Below are 22,636 nucleotides of genomic sequence, written 5' to 3'. Positions count from 1 at the left end.
TGTTAATCCTTCCTGGTATCTCGAAAGAAAGGCAAGTCACAGCTCAACACAACAAAACCTCAGATTGTATTCGCCACTAAACACAACACTGGATGCAACCCATTGCACAAGAGCAGAGCTTCAGGAAACATGCCTTGTCATATGACTGTTTACCAACAGTGTATTTGTACTGGCTAGACACATACTGTTGCAATATCAGAACAATCAGAACAATTATCCGAAACTTCTTATACAATAACATAGAAAAACTGTATTTCTGTTTCTATTTTTCAGAAGTACAACTTTGGGAACTTTCTATTTTGAGAAGTACAACTTTGGGAACACCCAAGGCTACAGAGAAGAACTGTTTCTATATCTCACTAACGCAATTGCTGCTATGCAAATCCCACTGTGGGAATGCCCAGGGGACACTGTCTGAAATGTCAGCGCGAATACAGGTTCATCTAGCGACAGGCTTACAGAATCACATGATGCTGCATAACAGAAATGGAGAAGCCTCTACTCAGCTACACTCAATTAAAATGATTTCTCATTCACTGCCAGGGTTTGTGAAAGCTGTGACTATCGTTTTAGACACAGTGACTCCACGGTCAAGCAAAGTCCTTGCAAACCTGACGAGATTATCGTTTGAAGCATTAAAAATGCTTTAAAGCTAACAGAGCAGCTTCTATAACTCTACCTACTATCAATCTCTCCACAATGACAACACTGATGTGGCAAGAACTATAAACATTGCCATCAAATGGGCGTGTCGGTTTGGATTTGTGACTTGCACTGATATACGAGCATAACAAAGGTTACTGAGATGCCAACCCCGGGGAACACCTCTTGGGCGTCTCCCACACTGATGCAGGCAAGATGCCTGCTGGAATGCACTGTATGGAGACAGGCAGGGCCCGTAGTTAATGAGAGAAACAGACAACACGTGAGAGGGAGAGAGAGATGGAGAGAGGGGGCGAGAGAAGGAGAGAGTGTAAAACGAAAACGCAGCATCCAGCTAATGGTCTAATAAAGTCCAACTTTAGTCGACATCCTCAATCTTCATGGCGCAGGCATCAATTGAAGGCGAGATGTAATTGCGGGGGTTGACGGAAAAAACGTGGCAGAATGCCTGCCATGGACTTGGAGGACGCCTGCCTGCTGGACCAAGGGGGAGCGATCCTGCCGCGGCGGCGATGGGGCATCTGTGGTCAGAGAGATGGTTGCTGCTCCCGGCCAGAGCTGGTCAGCAGTGGTGGCGGTCAGAGTGACATCATCACCATCTCCGTCAGGGCAGCCGCGTCGTGAAGTAAAAACAAAAAAGGAAAAAAAAAAGAAAAATGGTGTTTGTGTCTGTGTGCTTTTCTCCGCTCGGTGTGGAGAGACGGAAACCACAGCCATTTCTCCCGGCCACACCCCAGAGCTGAGTGCAAATAGACCGGAGGAAGTCCGAGGGAGAGAGCCATCTGTGCTCTGGGAATCAGGGGGCCTCCAGGCCAGTGCTGCCCACAGCCCCTGCATCCACAAGTGTCAAGGGCACGCGTCCCACCCACTAACACGTGTTGACATACTACTTAGGTCTGCTGGCTTTGCAGCTTGGAAAATAATGCATTTTGAGCAATATTACAATAGAAGTCCCACCATCAGGAAAATACATCAGTGAGCACTTACACAAGGAAAAGTTGTGAGTGCCATTTTTTGTGGATTTACTAGTTTGATGAGTGAGGTACAACAAAATGACATAGGAAAAAAACATCAAGTTCTGCTGGTTTACTTGGGCTGATTTGGGGCTGTGGCCAGGAATGCAATGAGAAAGGATTGTTCCTGTCACACCCACAAAGGGCACTGCCATCACCCAACAAATTATTTACTCTTGATTGTTTGGTGACAGGTCTGGAAGTCCAAACACAGCTGGGAATGGTCACGTGACCTACACAGCCACTGAGCTGCCAGTCAGTGGCTTAACACTGAGGTGAGAGTCAGGTTTGTGAGGCAGGATGGGTTACAATTAGAAGAGTTTGGTTCCAAAATGCTATGTCTCCATTTTTAAAAACATTAAAAAGTCATGTTATTTAATTGTGTGTTTCAGGTAATATCAATTAAATTGCAGTTGAGTTGTTGAGTAAAGATGAATCAAATAGCAATACCCAATTACAGTTTAACTGAAATTACTTGGAAAACTAAATGTAAAAAAATGATTAATGAAAATTCATTAAAATGGAGGATATAGTGTTTTGGAACCAAAGTCTTCAATAGTCCCTGTCTGTGTATCCTAAATTGGTCACAGACATTGACCAGCTAGCCTGCCTGCATACACAGCACCCCACCTCTTCTCTTTAAGGTTCCCTGGGATGCAACATTGATCAGCTATAAATGTGCTCCAGAGCTGAGGTGCAATTATAAAGCACAGTATAATTTGATCACAATGGTGACTGTAGCTAAACTGCTGATGTTAACAAGACGGAAAACCACCCATCCTGTTGTCAGCTCCTGTTATTTAAGGTTGGGCTTGACAATGAAGATACACCCAGTAAGAAGCTAAGCAGCATTGTTGAATGGAAATACTTAGTGCATGAATAACCCCAGTGTCAAGTGAGGAAAAGCAGCAATCCACTGTTCTCCTCTTGGCACACAAAGCATAACTCGCACGTCAAATGAAGACCTACCGGAGTAAGAGAGCTGTTTGTGTATGGAACCAGAAAAACTGGGTGTTCGAAAACTGCACCCATAACCAAACCCTAGTTTGACAACCTTAAATAAGAGATGGCGTCTGTCAGAAGTATGTGTTGTGTTTGTGTTTATTCTGGATGGCAGGCGGTCCTCATCTTGTCGTACTCGCCCATGATTCTGAGGTCCCATCAATGCCATAGAAAATGACAGGACAAAGCAGCGCGTAAAACACATGATGATTGAGAATGATGGCTTACCTCATCGTCTGCTGTAAGTTCAACCAAGGGGGTCCAGGCAGGAGCGATGGAGATAAAGAGAAAGAAGAAAGAACACATAAGAAGAGATGAACTGCAATCAAAACATACCAAAAAAAAAGAATCAACACAAAAAGATTAACTTGCTTTGCCCCTAAAGCTGCAACTGAAATGATATTTGCATTTTAAAAGGAGAGAGTGCAGTTGAAAATCTCTATCAACTCTTCCTTCTCAGCTGCAGCCGCCTGCATATGAGTTCAGGAGTCTATAAAAAGCTCTTGGCACGAAGAGCCGCGACAAGCCGTAATGAGGAAGCGTGACAGTGGTGAATACGGGGTTCCGTATGTATACGTGTAAGATGGGGGGGGGGGGGGGGGACAGTAGAGTGCAGAGTTATGGATTCCACACAGTTATGCACCAGGCCTCTGTGCCAGTGATGTAATTCTAAAAATGCAAGTCCCTCTCAGGAAACTGGGCTTGGCTGAAATGCAGAGGTCCACTTTGATCCCCTGTTGAAAACCACAGGGCCCTTTTCTTTTCAACAACACACATGGGAGAAAGATTAAGATTTTTCCTCCCTATTACAAACTCACAAAAGACTGTGGTTATAAAAGTTGCTTATAAAAGATAGATGGCATATGCACATCTATGTGCAAGTACACATTTTACACATTTCCATAAGTGCTTGAAATGTACAGTCCAAATCGTCCATCTGTCTACTGTTGGGAGTGTGCTTGGCCTCTATTGGTCCTTACGCCAAATCTAGGCCATTCTGCATAGTATTTGCCAATTTCTGTGAGAGCTTGCATCAGTGTCCTTACCATGCCTACATAAAAAACAGACGGTCATCTTCTCTCCCATATCTGAGAGGAGGAGGACACATCGTTGTGGGATGCGCCATTCTCAAGTGTCTACAGCGGAATGTCCACTGCAAAACCTCTGCTGACCACAGCAGGCCCTCCACACCAGTCTGACGCTCACCGCACTGACTAGCTGTTGACTCAGCTGGAGCGCGGGACCAGGGACCCTATCTCCTGCCTTGTTTTCATTTTTTGGACCTGATTGATGCTTTTGCTACTTAAAGACTGGCGCTGGAGCGTTTCCTACAGGGGACCCAGGCCTCTGTCATCTACGCTGGTCCCCTTGCGCTGACAAGCTAACTGCATGGCCTCAATTAGAAAGGCCTAGATTCCAAATTAAGTAAACCAAAGAATGAACAAAACAGTCTGAAAATGACTTATCTGCACAGGGATATAAATGTCCTTTCCTTTACTGCTCTAATTAACAGACTGTAGTAGAGGAATTTCAAGCCTCCCTGGGCTGAAATAAATGCCTTACCACATACTAACTAGGGAATACTAACCGCAGATAAAAAAGTAAATGAATTGTGGTGCGCACTGTTCTCATGGAATGGAATACAGTATGGGGATTTTCTAATCAGCATTAGGACTCAGAGCACAGTGCAGTACCCTCAGAGGAGATGGATGGAGAAGAGGAGAAGAGAAGAGTTGCAGTGGTGGCAGGGCTGTGTGGGAGTCGTGAGTTACTAACTGGTGGCAGGGCTATGTGGGAGTCGTGAGTTACTAACTTGAACAATAGTGACAGTGCTCTCTATAGGTGTATGTGTGTGTGTGTGTGTGTGTGTGTGTGTGTGTGTGTGTGTGGAGTATGCAGTCACAGTGAAGGTTGGAGGAATAAACCACTACTGTGACTCCATCTGCTCTTTTTCCATTTTCTCCTCTCTCTCTCTCTCTCTCTTTCTCTCTCACACACACACACACACACACACACACACACACACACACACACACACACACACACACACACACACACACACATACATACCACCCCCCCCCCCCACACACACACGTGGGATTCAGCCCAGCTTCTTAGAGTGAGCAAGTCTTAGCCTTAGTCTTAGACTTTTTCGCTGTAGGGTGTCCAATAATCAAAGTCGTGACCTTTCGGAGCCGCATTTCATTGTGGACGAGGTTAAGCCACCTGTCTGACCACACCCATACCTGCACGTCACATCAAGTGATGACATCACAGACACACATCTGGGCCATGCCCTCTCACCCGCTTCCTGTGCTTACTTCTGATTCCACTGCACATGGCCAATCCATTGAGATATTTCGGCAGCGGAAGAGGGTAACCACACTAACGAGTCCTGAGTATCTGGGAAGCCTGGATGCCCCCAGTGAGGCTATGGAGAGGGCAGTCTGTGCCAGAGCTGGTGTACAGCCAAACTGCCCCTACAAAAGGCAATCTGATCCAAGACTGGCTGAGTCTTGGAGTGCTTAATGCTTAATGCAGGGCTAAGAATCTCTCAGAGAAGCTGACAGCATCTTGGGTTACACAAACAAAAAAATGTGGCTTTAGTCCTCTTGATTGCTAGTCTGTATTTATATGTTTTGAATTTATTTTAAATGATGAACTGCAAATCATCTATATTGTGCTTTTCAACCACAGTTAGTGAGATAACAGACCCAATGTGAAGAGGGACAATAAGTACTGCATCAACACTGGAGAGTGATCATAGACTAAACTCACTAAAGATGCCTACAAGCTACCATAGACGTTATTCCAGAAACACTGGTTTAAAGATTGATGACTGGAAACTGGTGTGTGTGTGTGTGTGTGTGTGTGTGTGTGTGTGTGTGTGTGTGTGTTATAAAGATCATAGCACAAGAGGGTTAGAGAGTAAGGCACAGGAGAATATTGACAAAATAAATATATTTAACTGAGTGGGATAAAGTTTAGTAAATGGTAGGCTAGTACAAAAACATGTCATCGAGAAATGTCAGAGCTTCAAAGTGTTTGCCTAATATATAGTAGTTAAGGGCAAGGCTGCCTCACATTCTTTTGCATCCTCTGGGACTGAACACAGCAGCTAATCCAAGCATCGGTTTCTCAACAAATGTAAAAGCAATACATGTGCTCCAGCCTATATTTAGGCAAGTATGGTCAGTCGTAGCGTGATTCTTGCATAACTAACCCACCCAGTGCTTTGCATTCAACTGTCTTAGTTGGCTCTCCAGTCAAACGCGTCTTGCTGTATTATCAAGTTAGTATTAACTATTATACTGATCCTACTGTAGTGTGCGCCTGTAGGGTCGCAATAACTGCTGTCCATCCAGGCAAAGATGTAACTTGTATCCAAGTTCAACATACACGGCGTGAATGGAGCGCATAACGCGTAGACGCTCATTCATCGCTGAATTGGAGATGGGATATCAGCACACCAATGTGGCATGACTTGACTTGAGGTGTCAAAAATCTTGCCGAAAGATAACTGACATTTCAAGGACGAACATCACAGAATCAGTCAAGGGAGTTGGATCTCGAGAGTCGAGACTGGCATTCGGTAAAGCAGTCAATTTTGATTGTACCTGAATAAAAACTAAATAGATGGACAGGTCGGTACTCACCGTGATTGAAGAGAGACGATCTAAACCTGCTGTTTGAGTTTTCCATGTCGACGAAATGCAATGAATACTCCCAACAGCGACGACGCAGCTGCCCTATCCGTCTTCTGTTGCTGGCATAAAAAAAGATCCCGCTAGATTGTAGGGCACTGAAACAACAGATGGGAGATTATGCGACGATTGCAACGTATGAAATGTACTGCAAACGGCACTCTCTCGACTTCAGGCACTCTCCCAGCAGTAGCCCACCGCTGAATGACTGCATTTAGAGCACCGAGAGCAGTTTAAACCAAGCTCCACTCAGCGCTGCCAGACGCACATGACGTCATGAGGCACGGCCTGCACCACCACCAGAATGAAAACAATTGCACATGGGATGCGCATCAAGGATATACCCGTCACGTGTGAACGATGAAGCAGCAGTTTGACACTGCGTCGCAGTGGTAAGTTTGGGTTATAGCACACCGCATTAAGTCTACTTTTCACATTTTCAGCATCCCATCACTAGTTAAAGAAAGAGAGAGAGAGAGAGAGAGAACGAGAGAGAGAAATGTAATCATGTTTTTGTTGTTCTGAGGTAAATAAAATAAATTTAAATCTGATGTGAAAATGTGGAATAAGACGCACAAATAGCATGTTTGTTAAGGAACGGCAATTTTATTCCAGCTGCAATGAAATACAGTCGTCTCCTTGGATTTTCAATGTTCACAACCGGAATTAAAGTGCAGATTTTTTCACAGCTTGTGTAAAAAATTAAATTAAAAGAACAAAGAAAATCATAAACCAAAATTACCAAAAAACAGACAATGGAAATATGGAAAATATAAATATAGAGAACAAGTGGGAATCTCATAAAAACCAATCAGCAATCAAATCAAATTCATCAGACTTACACCATTTTTCTTATTTTTCTTACAAAAAATCATTTCAAACACGCTACAAGTCGTTGGCAAGGCTAGCTTAAAACAAAGGCACAGCATTGTTCAGAGGTAAAGATCCTTTGCAAAGAAGTACTGCTGCAACATCCGCACATGCTGAGAATTGGGTTGAGTGTCTGCTGGACTGAGATGACCAGGATTCATGCCCATAGCATCATAGACAGTCCACAACAGACATACGGTAAGGAATGTGATCTTACCTACTGATTATTTTGCAAGTGGAAGTTATCTTATCTGTGAAGACATCACTGGGTAACAGTTAAGGATTGCATGCTTGCTGTGTGTAATGTGTGTGTGTTAAGCTGTGAACCTAACTCGACCCAAGCAGTAACATCGCATTCAGTGAAGCATCACAAGCTCCAATGCCCTGAGCTGGACTTTCAATGGAGAGTACTGGAATGGGGATTGTAAGTGCTCTAACGAAAGTAGCCCAACATTAAGGAATTGGACAGTGGTCATTACAACCAGAACCTCTTACACAAAGGATCTTTCTGTAGACAGCAAGGGAACCACAGTTACCCTCCTCTTTGTAGCAAACTTGGAAGATATGTTTCAAAGGTAATGTGAGTTCAAAGGTAATGTAAAGCTATGCATAGTGCTTCATTATGTTTTTTGGTCATTCACCTAAAGGATCATTTGTAAAGATAAGTCAGGCTATTGGAATGGTACTGGTCCAGTTTGGAAAATGGATGTCTAATTTGCCAATTCAAGCATGTGCTGCAACAAAACCAGTGAAAAGAACTAGAGACACTTTTACTGTTATGTGCCATGTAAATGGAAATATTCCTATATAAAAGAGTAACTTCCAAAACATATGTACAATTATAAACTGTGAAGACATGGAATGGAAAACTAATGAAGATGCACATGCATGTTTCAGCAATACTAGCGGGGATTGAGTCAATACTGCGGTAAGAAATGATTTTAAAAGACACTATTAATAAGTTTGCTACTCAGAGGAAAGGCTCCCAATGAATCCCTTTACATTTCAAAGGCTCCTTCAGTGACTTGCATTCATATAAGAACCAATGCAGTTTCGTTTTTTCTTTAAAGTAAGAGACAAACCTAGCCCTGAGGGCAGCCATTTTCTAGCATAGTGCAAATGAAATTACTTAAAAATCTATACAAAAGGATTTCAGTGGTTCTATACAAAAAAAGAGATGCTGTGTTAACCCCCCCCCCTCCTCTCCATGTATTTTCTGTTTCAGTTGCATCAGGCAGCCGGCATCTGCTGTCTGTGCACACTTTCCTGACAATCCTCCACTGTATTCTCCTCTCTATCACAATATTTGTTCAAAGTTACAAGAATAGCTCTGTTTTTTTATCCTCGAAGCAAAACTAAACACCTAGCCAATGCACCATGCAACTCTCATCTCCCCCCACAGGAGATGGAGAGGGAGAGAGAGAGAAAGAGAAAGAGAAAGAGAGAAGGAAAGAAAGCTGGGCTTGTCTTCAAACAGAGATTTACAGAGATATTTACAGCCAGCAGGTTTGTGTAAACAGGAAGTGTTCCACAGGTTGGTGAGACATGGCCACACACCAGTGACTATGGCTAAGAGCTAAGGCCAAACCACATGGCTCGAGTCTGGATGGTAAAACATAACGTTGCCTCTTGAATACTAATCTTGGTCGAACACCAGTGTGCCAAGGGACTTAACAGCACATTAGTGGCCATTGGACGCAAAGAGAGTGGCAAAGTCTCAACGAGTAACAGAGCCATCCATTGAACATATAAGAAACATGAATGATTGCATTTTTCCTCTGTGAAATTTCTTTCTCTCTTTTTTTGCTGGTTTAGAGCAGAAAGCAGTTGACCACGATTGCTCGCATTTCCAGGAAGTTAGTTCACAGACACGGTCACAAGAAAAAAAAGTGATGCTCGCCGGCAGACTGTAAACAACATAACTCGATCTGCTGCTTGGGAAGTAGCAAATGTAACACACATGAGAAGCACAGGTTGGGAAATGGATGGCCCGAGACCTTAGATATACTCTCCAAAACGAGGAAGCCAACCAAGGGCCACACTGTTGTCATGCCAACCTTTTACAGGTGTTTTAGAGGCTGTTCTGTTGAACATCTACTGTTCTCCTATCTATGTCTATAATTTTAACATGTAGCCAATCAAAAAATATGGCAATGCTGCATCAGTATACAAAATATGTCTGTACATATACAATATTTAAAACATTTACAGTAAATACTATCAATAGGTATGTACATTTGATTAGAGTTGGACTACACATGATGAAACTTCAAAGTACTCCAAGTCAATGACAAAAAAAAACAAACAATGTACCATAGATGACTGTACCATAATGGCAAAATGATTTCAGTGCTGCACAACTAGTAGAGAAAGATGGAGGAGATGATTCCCAAACTCGGTGCCCTGTTAGAAGTCTTGCCAGCCTCTCAGCGCTGGCTTGGCGCGATGCATTGACGTCAGTGGGAAAAACTACGGCAAGACGGTGCGAGGCTGAAATCGCCTGCAAATGTGAAAATCTCATGCTTACAAGTGGGATGCTGGGATTGCTGCTCTTAGCTATGAGTTAGTATGCCCCCCCCACTCTCTCTCTCTCTGTTGCAGGATCAGATCACAAGGGTTAATCAACAAACAGGGGGGGGGGGGGCACTGACTGGTTATTAACAACCATGCATATCATTCACTTAGATGGTGCTTCTCCTCGTTGTGTTATAGATTGTTTGCTGTCCATTCAAAAAGCAAGCTGTCACTGCAAAATCAAGGATACATTCATCACTGAACACCAGGTAATACTATAGACGTCACTATATACTGTAAGCCAGCATGCTGGTGCAGGACAAGAGATACGGTGGTGAGAGGAGCAACTGTTATGCTGCGTTCAGACTATCAGCACAACACATATTAGTGCTCACATTAGGCTAAGCATGAACTGCCAGTTTTGAGGCTTTTGTTAACAGCAGGCCAGGCTAGGAGGATAGTCAGGGGAATAAAGCAAATGAAAGCTTGCCTTGTGATGACATTTGATATTAAATAGCCTTTCCACAGGGCTTTTACACATTTGGTAAAAGAAAAATCACTCTTCAATATCCAACCCAAACAAACCGGTTAAAAACCAGTTAACGCTAAGGTACAATTGCTATATGAAGACATCACATATAACCCAACACGACACCTGAAGCTGCCCCATTGTCTTGGAGAAGATTGTGTTTTTTTTAACGAGATGAAATTTAAACATCACCTTCGGTTATGAGCAGACAAAGACTTTTTCTCATTGGCTCTTAGCCGTTAGAGTCAACAACAACAACACACATTGCGGCGATGGTCGATTCTTCCATGCTGAGACTGTTGACGATGACTGGACATTCAACAGGCTGAAGCGATGAGAGTGACTGGGACCTGTTTCCTGGGGACCCACGTGGTGGGGAAGAGAAGGGAAGGGAGGATGAATGCCTTGCGACTGGAGTGGCGCCCCCAGGTGGCGCCCAGCACACATGGCATGGCTGGATTTCCATCCCTGAGTCCACAGCGGTTGGCATCTGTGCCCACTGCGGAGCTCCCAACCACGGAGAGTTACTCACAGCACACCCCGCAAGGGAGGGGATGTGCGTGTGTGTGTGTGTGTGTGCGTGTGTGTGTGTGTGTGTGTGTGTGTGTGTGTGTGTGTGTGTGTGTGTGTCTGTGTTTGTGTGTGTGTGTGTGTGTGTGTACCCACGACACCGCTGCCCAGCGTTGAGGTGGGTAAAAAGTCCCCCTCTGCTCTCTGCCAGCGGGGCGGAGGCTTCTTTAGCAGATCTGCCACCCTCTCTTCTCCGCTACGCTCCGTTCTGCTCCTCATCCTCTCCTCTTAGTCTCGCCGAGAGCGCGAGCGAGTGAGCCGACTCTGGTTGCTCGGGGTGCGGGCGCAGCCCATTCTCGGAGGCCGGGTGCTTCTGCCAGAAGTCCCGGCTGAGCTGCTCCAGCTCGGAGACGAGCGGCAGCCGGATGTCCAGGTGCATCTTCAAGTTCTCCAGCCACTCCTCCAGCTTAGTAAACGCCGGCCTGCCAACAGAGAACGACTTCTTTATTAATAAAATCATAACTTTGGAACACATTGTTATGATTATGGTTCACACTAATATTATCGTTAAAAATTAAGTTAGTATTAAGCAGGCATATAGCCTAAGCCTACCAAGGCTGCACATAAAAAATAGTAATATTAGTAATAGACTAAATAATTTAAACATAATAACAATAGCAAAGCATCATCATAACAATATCCACACACAAACATTGACTCCGTGAGGAGAACAAATTAGTTAGATCCAAGATATCCATACGGAATAAGGAATGCGTTTGACAAGATGGGCTCTGTTTCATTCATTTGTTGACGTACTGTACAGCCTATGTACACCCTATCTGAAACTCAGTCCTAAGAGTCCTCACCTTTTCTCTGCGTCCAGGTCACAGCATATAGCAGCGATGGGGAAGAAAGCGGGCGGGCAGTCCGACGGGCAGAAGTGCTCCAGGAAGCCCTTCACGTTCAGCCCGAAGTCCATCGCCCGGGGGAGATAGTCTGGGTCTGCGTTGACTCGCCCGATGATCTGCATTTAGGAGAGAGGAGAAGAGAGAGGGAGTGGTGAGAGCCTGGTTCTGGAGGGCCCGGCACCAGATCCCCTGTCTACACCCGCAGGAAACCACATACAACCCCGAGCTAATCCTGGACCAGTTTAACCTGGATCCAAGGACACAGCCCTGCTTCCTGCTCCTGTCTGGGCCAAGCATGTCATTTGGAGGCAGTTTACGGTGCTTAACTATCAGGGAGTTCTGGAGACTTCCATAATGGCTACCACATTGGTGGTGTCCCCAGTTTGAGACTGATTTCTGTGGATTGTAGGATCCAGCACAAAGGTTATTTTCGTGAGGCTGGCCAAGGCCCTGTGATTATTCCCGCTGATCTGTCCACAAAATACTCACCTCACAAAGCATAATCCCAAAGGAGAAGATGTCGACTTTCTCGTCGTAACTCTTTCCTGTAGGTAGCAAGCCAAAGTAAATATAAGGAACTGGTTGAGGGCACAGTACAACCACAGGATAAACAAGTCAGATGGCAGTTGTACAAAAATTCTACATTCCTATATATAGAGGCCACTCGCAAAAACAACATACTGTAAGTCATAGGCCATTCGTTGGTGTTTTGTGAATTTATCAATTGTTGACACCTTGTTGCTGCTACAGTGTTTTGAATCTATTATGGTCCATTCAGCCATTGTAGTGACTCCAATATAATAGAGAAGATATTACTTCATTTTTGTTATGTACCTATTTCGGATGTGTGGTATGACAGCAATTATTTATAGAAGAAAGGGACTAAAGATTTTCACAGACAGATGCCAAACGCAGATGCCAAACGCAGCATGTGATACTGTATTTGATAATTAGTGGGCAGACTCACCATGAATCATCTCTGGTGCCATCCAGTAGGGGTTGCCCACGACCGTGTACCTCTTCCGACGGTCAGGTTTCTTCAGACCCTGCGGGTTCCCCAGAGACAGCTTGTCCTGGTTCTTGTCCTCCACCATGAGCCTAGCAAGCCCGAAGTCTGCCACCACCACACTGTTATTCTGCAAGAGGGGTGGACAAGATCATAAGATAACTCCCACCTTACTTCAGAAAATCACTTGAGTTGTTTTACAGAAATGTCAGAAATACATGTACCGGTAGTCACCGCACCCTGCCAGCACAAAAAAAAGGGCAAGGTTGGAGCTATATAAAGGACAAGTAGACTGAATAAATATAAAACAGAAGTTTTTTTTTGTTTGTTTCAGAAATGTCAGGGGTGGAAAATTTCCAAAAGCTTTTCTTTACTATTGGAGTTATTGAACAACAATATCTGATCCTCACCAAATCACTTTCGATCTCTAGTGAAAAACCTTAATCTACAAAGGCTTTCATGCAGAGACTACCAATAAAGCCTGACTTCCAAAACAGAAGTAAGACATGTCCAGACACAGCACTTCAGTGCAGTGGATGTTTGCCCAGTGTCAATCATAACATCGTCCTCAATGTCAAATCCGCAGGCTCAGGATTCCATGGTTTCAAAAGATGCACTCACTGACATACAGAGTTTCTCTCTCTAACCTGCTTATTGTAGTGAGACAAAAGATGTGCAGTGTTTTCTCCCGAATGGAATTCTGACAGCCATATCATCTTATGTCTAACTTCTGTCAGCCTCAAACTAAGCTGCGTGTCAACTCAGGAAAAAACAACTTAATCCCCAAAGAAAATACACTGGAACTACACACACACACACACACACACACACACACACACACACACACACCCGAGCACGCACACACACACACACAAGCACACACACACACACACACAAGCACACACACACACACACACACACACACACACACACACACAAACACACACACAGTGTTTCCTCATGGATACTCACTTCTCGTACAAGGCAGTTGTGAGAATTCAGGTCTCTGTGGATTATGTTCATGGAATGCAGGTAGGTCTGGTGACAGAGAGAAGGAAGACAAACATGGGGGCTTGATAAGAGAAGCGATACATGGGCCTTTGATTGATGCAATACTACAGCTTAGAAATTCTGTTGATCACATTTTCTATTGATCTAAATTTAAATCTGTATTCTAATTCCATGTACTTTAATCTTTAACTCGATGTGGCTGTATCTGCTTTAGGTTAAAAATGTGTTGGTCGACAGTAATCTAGGCTGAGAGATTCTGACATTATTTATGACAGCAGTAAAATCTTCATCCCAAACACAATCCTTCTGTTGTGTTTGCACAAAATGACCACAAGGTGGCAGACTGTGGTAGTTGTGTTGTGATAGCAGCCATATACACTATCCCTGCTGGTGAAAGGTGATATTGCAATGAAGCATTTGACTACAGTGAGGGTCTGCCATTCAGTGTTATTGGTTGTCCATTTCCATTAAAATGACACCAAGCCAACAAAGGCAAAACTCTTATTTTTCGTGGATTGTAGCTATGTAGCAATTGAAGCCCTATGTGCTATAAGTGCATTTGTGAATTTATGTGTGTAGTCACTTGTGCAGTTATGTGACAAACTATGTTCTCTTCACTCACCATGCCTGAAGCAATGTCCTTTGCAAAACTCACTCGCTGGTTCCATGGAAAGTTGCTATCCTGTAGATGGAAAGAATGTAAATTTAAATCACATTGCTTTCTAAACATGAGCAATAGGTCAGGGGAAAAAACAGGCCAAAACCAGGCATATGGTTGTGTTCAGATGGCCATATTTACAGCGTGACAGACTTGTTTATGTGTTGCAATAAAAGAGCTTGTGTGTGAGGAGGAACTGCTCTTGAGTGTAAATATACCCACAACGCAAGTCACATGAGAGCCCGCGAGACCACACACACACACACACACACACACACACACACACACACACACACACACACACACACACACACACACACACACACACACACACACACACACACACATACACGTACACACACGTACACACACGTACACAGACACACATACACCTACACACACACATGTACACACGGACACACAAACACGCACACACACATGCACACAAACTCTCACCATTTTCTTAATGATTTCCCTCAGGGTTCCTCCTTTGATGTACTCGGCGATGAAGTTGAGTCGTTTGTCTTTATAGAGCACGCCGATGAACTTGAGCACGTTGGGGTGTTCCAGGCAGCGCATCACCTTCACCTGCAGTCACAAAGAATAAGAGCGCAACTTAATTGGCTCCGTCCAATCAGATCTCATCCAAATCAGGGCTGAACGGTGCAGAGGCGTCTGGGGGCAGAGGGATGCGCCAGGGGAGGAATCTCGTGTAATACCTGGGTTAATTAAATACATCAGCCTCTGATCACAGGAATATGATTAGTCCATTACTGGGAGCCACTGCGCATTCAAACACGATTGAGATATGAAGCGCTAGCGATGCTACGACGCAGCTATGAATGTCATGTCATACTCGTGCATTCTGTCATCCCTAAATTCCTAAGTAATGCGGATGCTGTACAGTAGATCAGTGTTTCTCAAACTTTTTCAGACCAAGGACCACTTAACCAATTAAACAAAAACTCACGGACCACTTAGTTAAAAAAAAAAGTAGACCTATACTTCAACAGTACACAGTAGGCCTACTGAACCACCTGCTTATTGCCTTTGAACCTTGCTTATTGTGTCAGAGGATTCATTTGATTTAAACTGGCATAGCTTACTTTAACTCTTTGGATTAACATACAAGTTGGTTTAACATTGCAAACAACTCATCTATATCATATTTTACCACGTCTGTTTGCGGACCACTTAGGATAGCTTGCGGACCACCAGTGGTCCCCGGACCACACATTGAGAAACACTGCTGTGAATGAACTGAGTCTGTCTTTGAACTGGACCTCAACCAAACCTCGCTTCCTCAGACCACTGAGTAGAGGGGGTGAGGTGGACGTGAAGAGTGACCGGCCTCTTACCTCCTTGAGGAAGGTCCTCTGCGTCTCGTCGTCGAAGCGGATCAGCTCCTTCATCACCATCACCTCGCCCGTCTCTCGGTGGGTCACCTGGGGTTCAGGGGGACAGGAAGTGGAGTTATTAGACTGTCCCACGGGGCGGAATGTTTAGGAGTGTTTCACAGGACGGTCACCTCATTTAACCTTGTGTTTAGTGTCTACGGTGGTTACACCCCATCTGGCTGCCATGTGTGTGTGTGTGTGTGTGGGGTGATCTCTGATACAAGTTTTCAAAGGCTCTCTTTCCAGCCCGCCCTCTAAAACTAACCTCATGCTGGAGTGCATTTGGGTGCATGGGTACTCCCTGTGCACAAGCAATTTCCCGAAGAAAAAAAAAACAACAAACAAAAATACTATACCCTGTATTTACCCACACAGGCGTATGGTCTGTTTCACCCTGAGGGTATTTATCAACATTCATTTCAAGATAAGTGAAAAAAAGGAAACTTAAATAGAAAGAGGCTAAATATTTGTAGGTTGCCAGACCAACATATTCTATGAAAATAAAAAGCTCTAGTGCTGTCTGGTCCAGATTTTAGGTTGAACTGTTTATTTAAGTAATCACACTGCTGCCATCTACTGGACATGATAAATGTGTGATCACACAACACTATAAACACAGAATTCACAGCCAAATTTGTCAATCGTGATGTGCAGTCAGACACGAGTCACAGAAATAAAAACATGGAATGATTGGTGTTCACTGAATTATAAGTATTGATACAAATAGGTCCTTATTAATCAATATACAGATGAAAGTGTGACATGGAAATGGCTACTGATAAAACGAGTCAATACAAATCGATACATTTGATGTTGGGTGATGTGGCAATGTGGACTTTTCTTTAAGCCAATACCTTGATGGCTTGACCGAAGCAGCCCTTCCCCAGGACCTCTCCATGTATGAGGTCAGAGGGGCGGAAGATCCGGTGCGTGTGATTGGACACCACACGCAGGGATTCTGAGCGGTTGATGTCTTTGCGTTGGGACAAGGGTGAAGCGGTGTTGCTGGAGCAGGGTGATTTGTCAATGCTGTAACTGCGCCTGGGGAGGAACAACAACAAGCGTTGTTATGGATACCATATTTCAGTCAATAACAAACGCTCAAAACACACCGAACGACATTAATTAGTTCTTCCAGTTTGTTTTGGTTTACCAAAATTATGACAAAACCAACTGGTTTTGTCATAATTTAACAACACTCCAATATGAAATTAGCACTGTAGTAAATCGATAGAAAACATCTGAAAAGGCATAAATAGCAGTAGCACTTACGTGATCACGCGGGAGCGGAGGTTGTTGACGTCCTGGTTGGGGGGCTGGGTGATTGGGGACACCGGACTGGACACTGGAGACAGGGGGCTCGGCCTGTCCACCTGGTCCTCCGAGCCGCCACGGTCATGGGGGTCGTGCTCAATGGTCAGCTGCAGCAGACGACTTGTCTCCTGGATCAGCAGGTCAATCTGAGAAGAAAGAAAGAAAGAAAGAAAGAAAGAAAGAAAGAAAAACAGAGAAGCAGAGAGAGGAGAGAGAAAAAACAAAAGAAAATAGAGACAAAAGGAAAGGAGAGAGGGAGAGTAAGAGTAGGATGGGGAAAAAGAAAGAAAGAAAGAAAGAAAGAAAGAAAAGGAAAGAAAGAAAGAAAGAAAGAAAGAAAGAAAGAAAGAAAGAAAGAAAGAAAGAAAAGGTCAGAGACATGTATTTAAATAAATAGACTAGGCTGGGAGCCAGCTAAATCAATTGTTTTGGAATCGTATAAAATGGATAGAGAGCGGCCTGTGCCTGAAGCATGTCTGCATATGAATTTGCTTGTCCATTCCTGGATTAAGTGGACTCGGCAGGAAAAGTAATGAAATAGTTTATGATGAGGGCATTTGTTGTCTCAGCCACAGACTCCCTGAGGCATAGTCTGCATTATTTTGGAGCACAAAATGTGCGCGTGTGTGTGTGTGTGTGTGTGTGTGTGTTTGTGTGTGTGATTGTGTGTGTGAGTGTGTGTGTGTGTGTGTGTGTGTGTGTGTGTGTGTGTGTGTGTGTGTGTGAAAGAGAAAATATAAATTGAAGGAGGGATAGATCGAATCATATACCAAACAGAAGGAAATATATATTTTTTTTTACCTCATCAAAAGGAACATTCCGGATTGGCGTCCCGTTGATCTCAAGGATTCTGTCACCTACATGTATGGAGTTCTTCACATCAGGACTGATGCACTCTGTGTCCACTCTAATAAGAGAAGAATAATCAGGTAAGCAACACTAAATAATATAAACCGTGTGTAAAAAAATACACAATATAGAGAAAAATAAAAAAATATATACAATATATAATCTAATTCCATAATTCTGTTGATAATACAATACACTAAAGCATGCATGAAACTGAAAGTCCTTTGAGAATGAGCAGTACACATTTGAGAATGACTAGATTGAAATACACAATCTATTAAATGCCTGTTGAGCAAAGACAGAGCCAGCACTGCCCTGGCCATACTCACTCTGACACCCTCACTGTGGGGTTGTGGTCAGGGCCGAAGCCATTAGGACTGGTGCTCTGGTCGATGGCAACGGAAAAGCCACGCTTGCCATCGGTGGATGCCGGGATGGACACAAGGGTCACTGTGTGGGGGATCTTCGAGCACGGTGAGTCCGGGAGTGTCACCGGGGTGACGATGGTCTGGTAGTAGCAATGGCCACTGGGTAATCGGAAGACAGGAGAGGTCATGTGAGAAGAGAGAGGGAGCCTATAGTACATATGAGTATTAGCTTAAATATGTGTTGACACTACTCTACATTCAGATGACTGCAGCAAAAACAGCTTAATCATGATGAGGATGTCAACATGAGGGCATCTTGGACGTAACAGGGAGGGGTGACCTAAGACTATGCTTGACCTGGTGACAAAACATCCCTTTTTGTAACTGGTTCCATTTCTCATCAGTGTGTCAGTGGCTCTACTTCTGTATTTTTTTATTAAGGTTCTGCTGCCAGCCTATTCTATGTCAGTGTTTTTTTTCTTGTAACAAGAACACTAACATGTGACGTGTTGGCTTTGTGGTAAAAGGCCCATGGTTTGCTCTTAGCCCCTGAATTGGGGGAAGTTTTTATTTTATTTCTATTTTTCATGACCACACAGGGCTGTGACATGGATGCTACATGCAAAAGGGGAAATGACCTAAGCCTAAGCTGATGGCCATTGTATCGGTATAATGTGTATTCTTTCTGGCCACTGTGTTGTCTGGGGAAGTGCTGCTTTCATCATTGATCTACTACACTGTATAGTATAGCATCGTCATGGATCACTTGTCCAATATGGAAGGCTGCATGAGGTCATTTCTGATTTCAAAGTAAAGGATTCAAGTTTATTCAACAATTTTTTTTTTTTCAGATATGTTTCTTTGCAAGCTAACTCAATGTTTGGCTCTTTCATCCACACAACTGACCAGTAGAGCTTGGACCTTTCCACGAGGGCATACGTGTCCCCATCTCCAATGAAACTCCGACAGTTCAGGCAGGTGAAACACTCGGGGTGATACTTCTGCTCTCCCGCAACCTGCAAAACACCCAAAGAAAGGCCTGGACTCAGCAAAGACACACATGCAATCACCCCAATGATCTGGTGGCTTCAGTGTTCAATTGAGTGTGTGGGTTAGTCATGTCCTTGTGTTTGTTAAACAGTATGAGACATGGTCACAACTACTGAGCCACTTGTGAAGTTGTGAATGGTGGGAGTTCTTGTGCAATGTGAATAAATGTCATGCTTAAATATGGTGGAGCATTATCGCCTGTCAAATATGATTGACCCATACATGACCTATAAGACCCTTCTTATAAGGCCCAAGTGATCTTGATTTTACACACTGCTGACATCATGAACTTTGTTCACATCAAAAAAAGGTAAATGCCAGTTAACAGGTTTCAACATAGCTACCATGGAACTAAAGAACAACAAGATATTTTCGAGTAGAGAACTGTTCCTTTAGGCAGTAATACCACTAGCAGACCAGCTCTCATGAATTTAGACGAAGTCAGGAGAGTTTCTATGGAAACTAAAGGAGAGCGCACAAATATGTGGTCAAGCTGGATCCCGACTTCACAACAGTTAGACTGAGTGGTGCTTTCCAATGTTACGGCTTCACCACAGAACAGACAAGGCTGTATGAAATCAGTTGTGAATCAATATAATTTAAAACGATCTGCACTGACTTTGGTAGATATTTCACAGACCGTAAAACGAAGCATTGGTACCAAAGCTGGTACTAGAACTAGTGCTGAATCTGTAAAATGAATGCACACTGTCTTGATTCCTCATCTGTTTGATATACACATGTGCATGAGATAAAACATGACCTAATAAATGGCATGGAAACCCCAGAGAGATTTAGCATGCAGCTGCACCCAAAATAAAGACATGGATGCTTTGAAGTGTTGGCGTGTCTTTTGATAAACATAATTAGCCTGTGGTCCTGCAGGCAGCCGCCTTTCTTGTTGAGCGTGTTGTAGGATAACAGCAGCATCTTAAAAGAATGAAAACTATTTCAACTATGTCTATTTAAGGCCACAATAAACACGCACGCCTGGCTCTTAGGCTAACTACCCTCATTTAGGATCAGGGTTAAGAGGAGCGTGTGAAAACAGATTATATAACATAACATGTTAAAAGAGCTATGTTGAGACAGGAGTATAATCACTGACTCCTGTGCATGGGAGGTCCACAAACAAACCCCGAACTTCAGAGGTCTATGAATTTAATTCCATTTCCTGTCATTCCAATTCCAATTCCAATTCTACTTCTTGTGGGACGGAGCCAATTCAATTCAAATTCCAATACAGTTCATGAATTGAATGGAGGCCAGTTCTAAAATTCTGAATTTTGCATAAGCCTGCTATGAAGATGACACATAGAGAGGGCCTAAAACCACACACAAGGGGGCACGCCAGCATGAAGTGCGAAATGACTCTGAAATCTATTCCATGGAAGTACCCTTTCAGCCATCAGAGGAAGCATATGGTGTGTGTGTGTGTGTGTGTGTTTGCGTGTGTCCGTGTCTGTGCGTGTGTGGACGTTCTGAGTGGGCATCTGGTGACATTTCAGGTGTGAGGGCTCAGTAGGAGTGTCCTTGGTAGGAAGGAAACAAAGGTGACGCTGTCACACTCCATTTGCTGCCCACCACCAACACCACCACCAACAACACCACCACCACCACCACCACCAACACCAAGCCCCTGGCTGCTCCGACACACTCATCTCTGTATCGCCTCTTCCATTCTCGAGCGAACAACTGCGTCCGAGCAGCATTACACATACCCCACACACCCCGCTCTCCCTACCCAACCACCCCCCTCCCCAAAAACCACTTCAGAGAGTGAACAACTGTTTCCACAGGCCCCCGGGGGAAAGGCTTTGAGAGCTGGAAAGGTGTCAGGTGATGAGGAGGGGAGAATGCAGTAGAGATAACAGCATTCTTGGGCTTCCATCACCGTTACTGATTGATTAAACAACACATTGCTCAGTCAGATTTGGTTATTTCTCACCAAATCCTGTAAAAAGCTGTAGATAACTGACCTCTGTGCTGGCTTATACCATTGGCATGGAAATTCACATGGTAAACAACAAAAAACACAAACAGAATACTGATACCTCACAAAGTTACAAATCTACCCCAACACCAGATCCCTGAGTTGCTAAAAATCCCCTGTGGTATAGCAATATTAGGGGAAATTCAGCCTGCTCAGGAATCTTTGGGTGATAACAGGGAGAGAAGAAGTCCTTTCATTTTCCAAATGAGTAGCTCTGCTGTGGTTTTTTACATGCTTGCTGCTCTCTCCCAGCATTCGTACGGGTGAAGTGTTGTGTCTGTTAGTCATCAAGCACAAGGCTGGACCATGAGATCAGGTCTTAAATCAAGAGCATATTGTTCTCTGAGGAACTGGGGGGTTCTCCGAAGAACCGGGGGGTCCCCATGACCTCCATCTGGAGAAAGTGTGTGAAGCCATAACCTTCCCACCCCCCACGAACTCCCATGAGCGTTTTTCACATGTTTACATTGACCTTGCAAAATGAACTCAACTGACTCAAATAACACTTTCAGAGGCATTCCTTTAAATCCCCACAATCACTAGTTGAGGGAATCACTCAACATGAACGGATAGGGACAGTACATCCGCACACAGAACTGGTTTGTGGTTGAAAGGTTATCCAAATTCCATGATGCCACATTTGAATGGTGAAAGTGCCAGAGAGAAGAAAGAAGTGGAATATGTAAATCATGAACAAAGTGGACATCCTTTAGTGCTATTTCCTGGAGCTACTCCTGACGCACAAGGAATGACTTTCTCTGCAATGGGCCCTGCTTCCGTCTGCCTTGTTGCATCTTGTCTACTCTCCTTTTCTGCGTTATGGGAATAGGGAGACTCCTACACACAGTAGGGAAGATAAAATTATGGCTCGTCCCTTCAGACTAACAAAGGACAAACTAATCTTGTCTGCAGTCTGCAAACGACAAGAGCATATTAATCACAGGGAATATCAAAACCAGTTGCAATGCATATGACACGTGCGATTGTAAATTAACCGGATTATGTTCTCTCATTAGCTAACTATTGGAGTGGTTTTTCCATATGGGATTGGACTGAGACTAATGCACTCTGGGGCCGTGCCTGGGGTTTTGCTGATATAATGCAATCTCCTGGTATAATGTGCTCCATGTGTGCAAGCCTCCCCAAGCAGCACGGGTAGCGGCACAACACAGCGCACACGGCCATGACATCACTTCACCCCGGGATTAAAAAGGGAATGTTGACCTCATTCCCAATCACCTTAATATGACCAGGAGACTTGTGCATGCATTCCAGAC

General features: G+C 44.0%; 2 protein-coding genes across 7 annotated transcripts in view; both read right to left on the bottom strand.

Moving 5' to 3' along the window:
- The window catches only part of sept4b (septin 4b), a 54,608-nt gene extending 48,006 nt beyond the window's left edge, over positions 1-6,602 (bottom strand). Inside the window, exons 1-2 of one of the 2 annotated variants that reach the window (XM_042062832.1) lie at positions 6,335-6,602; positions 2,907-2,917 (exon numbers count right to left, since the gene is read on the bottom strand). In XM_042062832.1, coding sequence (XP_041918766.1) covers positions 2,907-2,917; positions 6,335-6,380 — 57 coding nt within the window. In that variant the 5' untranslated portion in view covers positions 6,381-6,602. The remainder of the gene's footprint in view (positions 1-2,906; positions 2,918-6,334) is intronic. The other variant, XM_042062833.1, reaches the window with a different exon arrangement.
- A 370-nt stretch (positions 6,603-6,972) lies between these two features.
- The window catches only part of limk1a (LIM domain kinase 1a), a 45,685-nt gene continuing 30,021 nt past the window's right edge, over positions 6,973-22,636 (bottom strand). For all 5 annotated transcript variants that reach the window (XM_042062823.1, XM_042062826.1, XM_042062824.1 and 2 more), the window contains 13 exons: positions 19,223-19,332; positions 18,278-18,475; positions 17,901-18,006; positions 17,058-17,245; positions 16,640-16,826; positions 15,747-15,833; positions 14,845-14,976; positions 14,353-14,412; positions 13,692-13,757; positions 12,681-12,849; positions 12,203-12,258; positions 11,672-11,829; positions 6,973-11,287 (listed from right to left, as the gene is read on the bottom strand). In XM_042062823.1, coding sequence (XP_041918757.1) covers positions 11,062-11,287; positions 11,672-11,829; positions 12,203-12,258; positions 12,681-12,849; positions 13,692-13,757; positions 14,353-14,412; positions 14,845-14,976; positions 15,747-15,833; positions 16,640-16,826; positions 17,058-17,245; positions 17,901-18,006; positions 18,278-18,475; positions 19,223-19,332 — 1,743 coding nt within the window. In that variant the 3' untranslated portion in view covers positions 6,973-11,061. The remainder of the gene's footprint in view (positions 11,288-11,671; positions 11,830-12,202; positions 12,259-12,680; positions 12,850-13,691; positions 13,758-14,352; positions 14,413-14,844; positions 14,977-15,746; positions 15,834-16,639; positions 16,827-17,057; positions 17,246-17,900; positions 18,007-18,277; positions 18,476-19,222; positions 19,333-22,636) is intronic.

This window comes from Alosa sapidissima, chromosome 15 (assembly GCF_018492685.1).
Source record: "Alosa sapidissima isolate fAloSap1 chromosome 15, fAloSap1.pri, whole genome shotgun sequence".
NCBI classification, from domain to species: domain Eukaryota; kingdom Metazoa; phylum Chordata; class Actinopteri; order Clupeiformes; family Clupeidae; genus Alosa; species Alosa sapidissima.
This window is presented reverse-complemented; position numbering and strand designations above follow the sequence as displayed.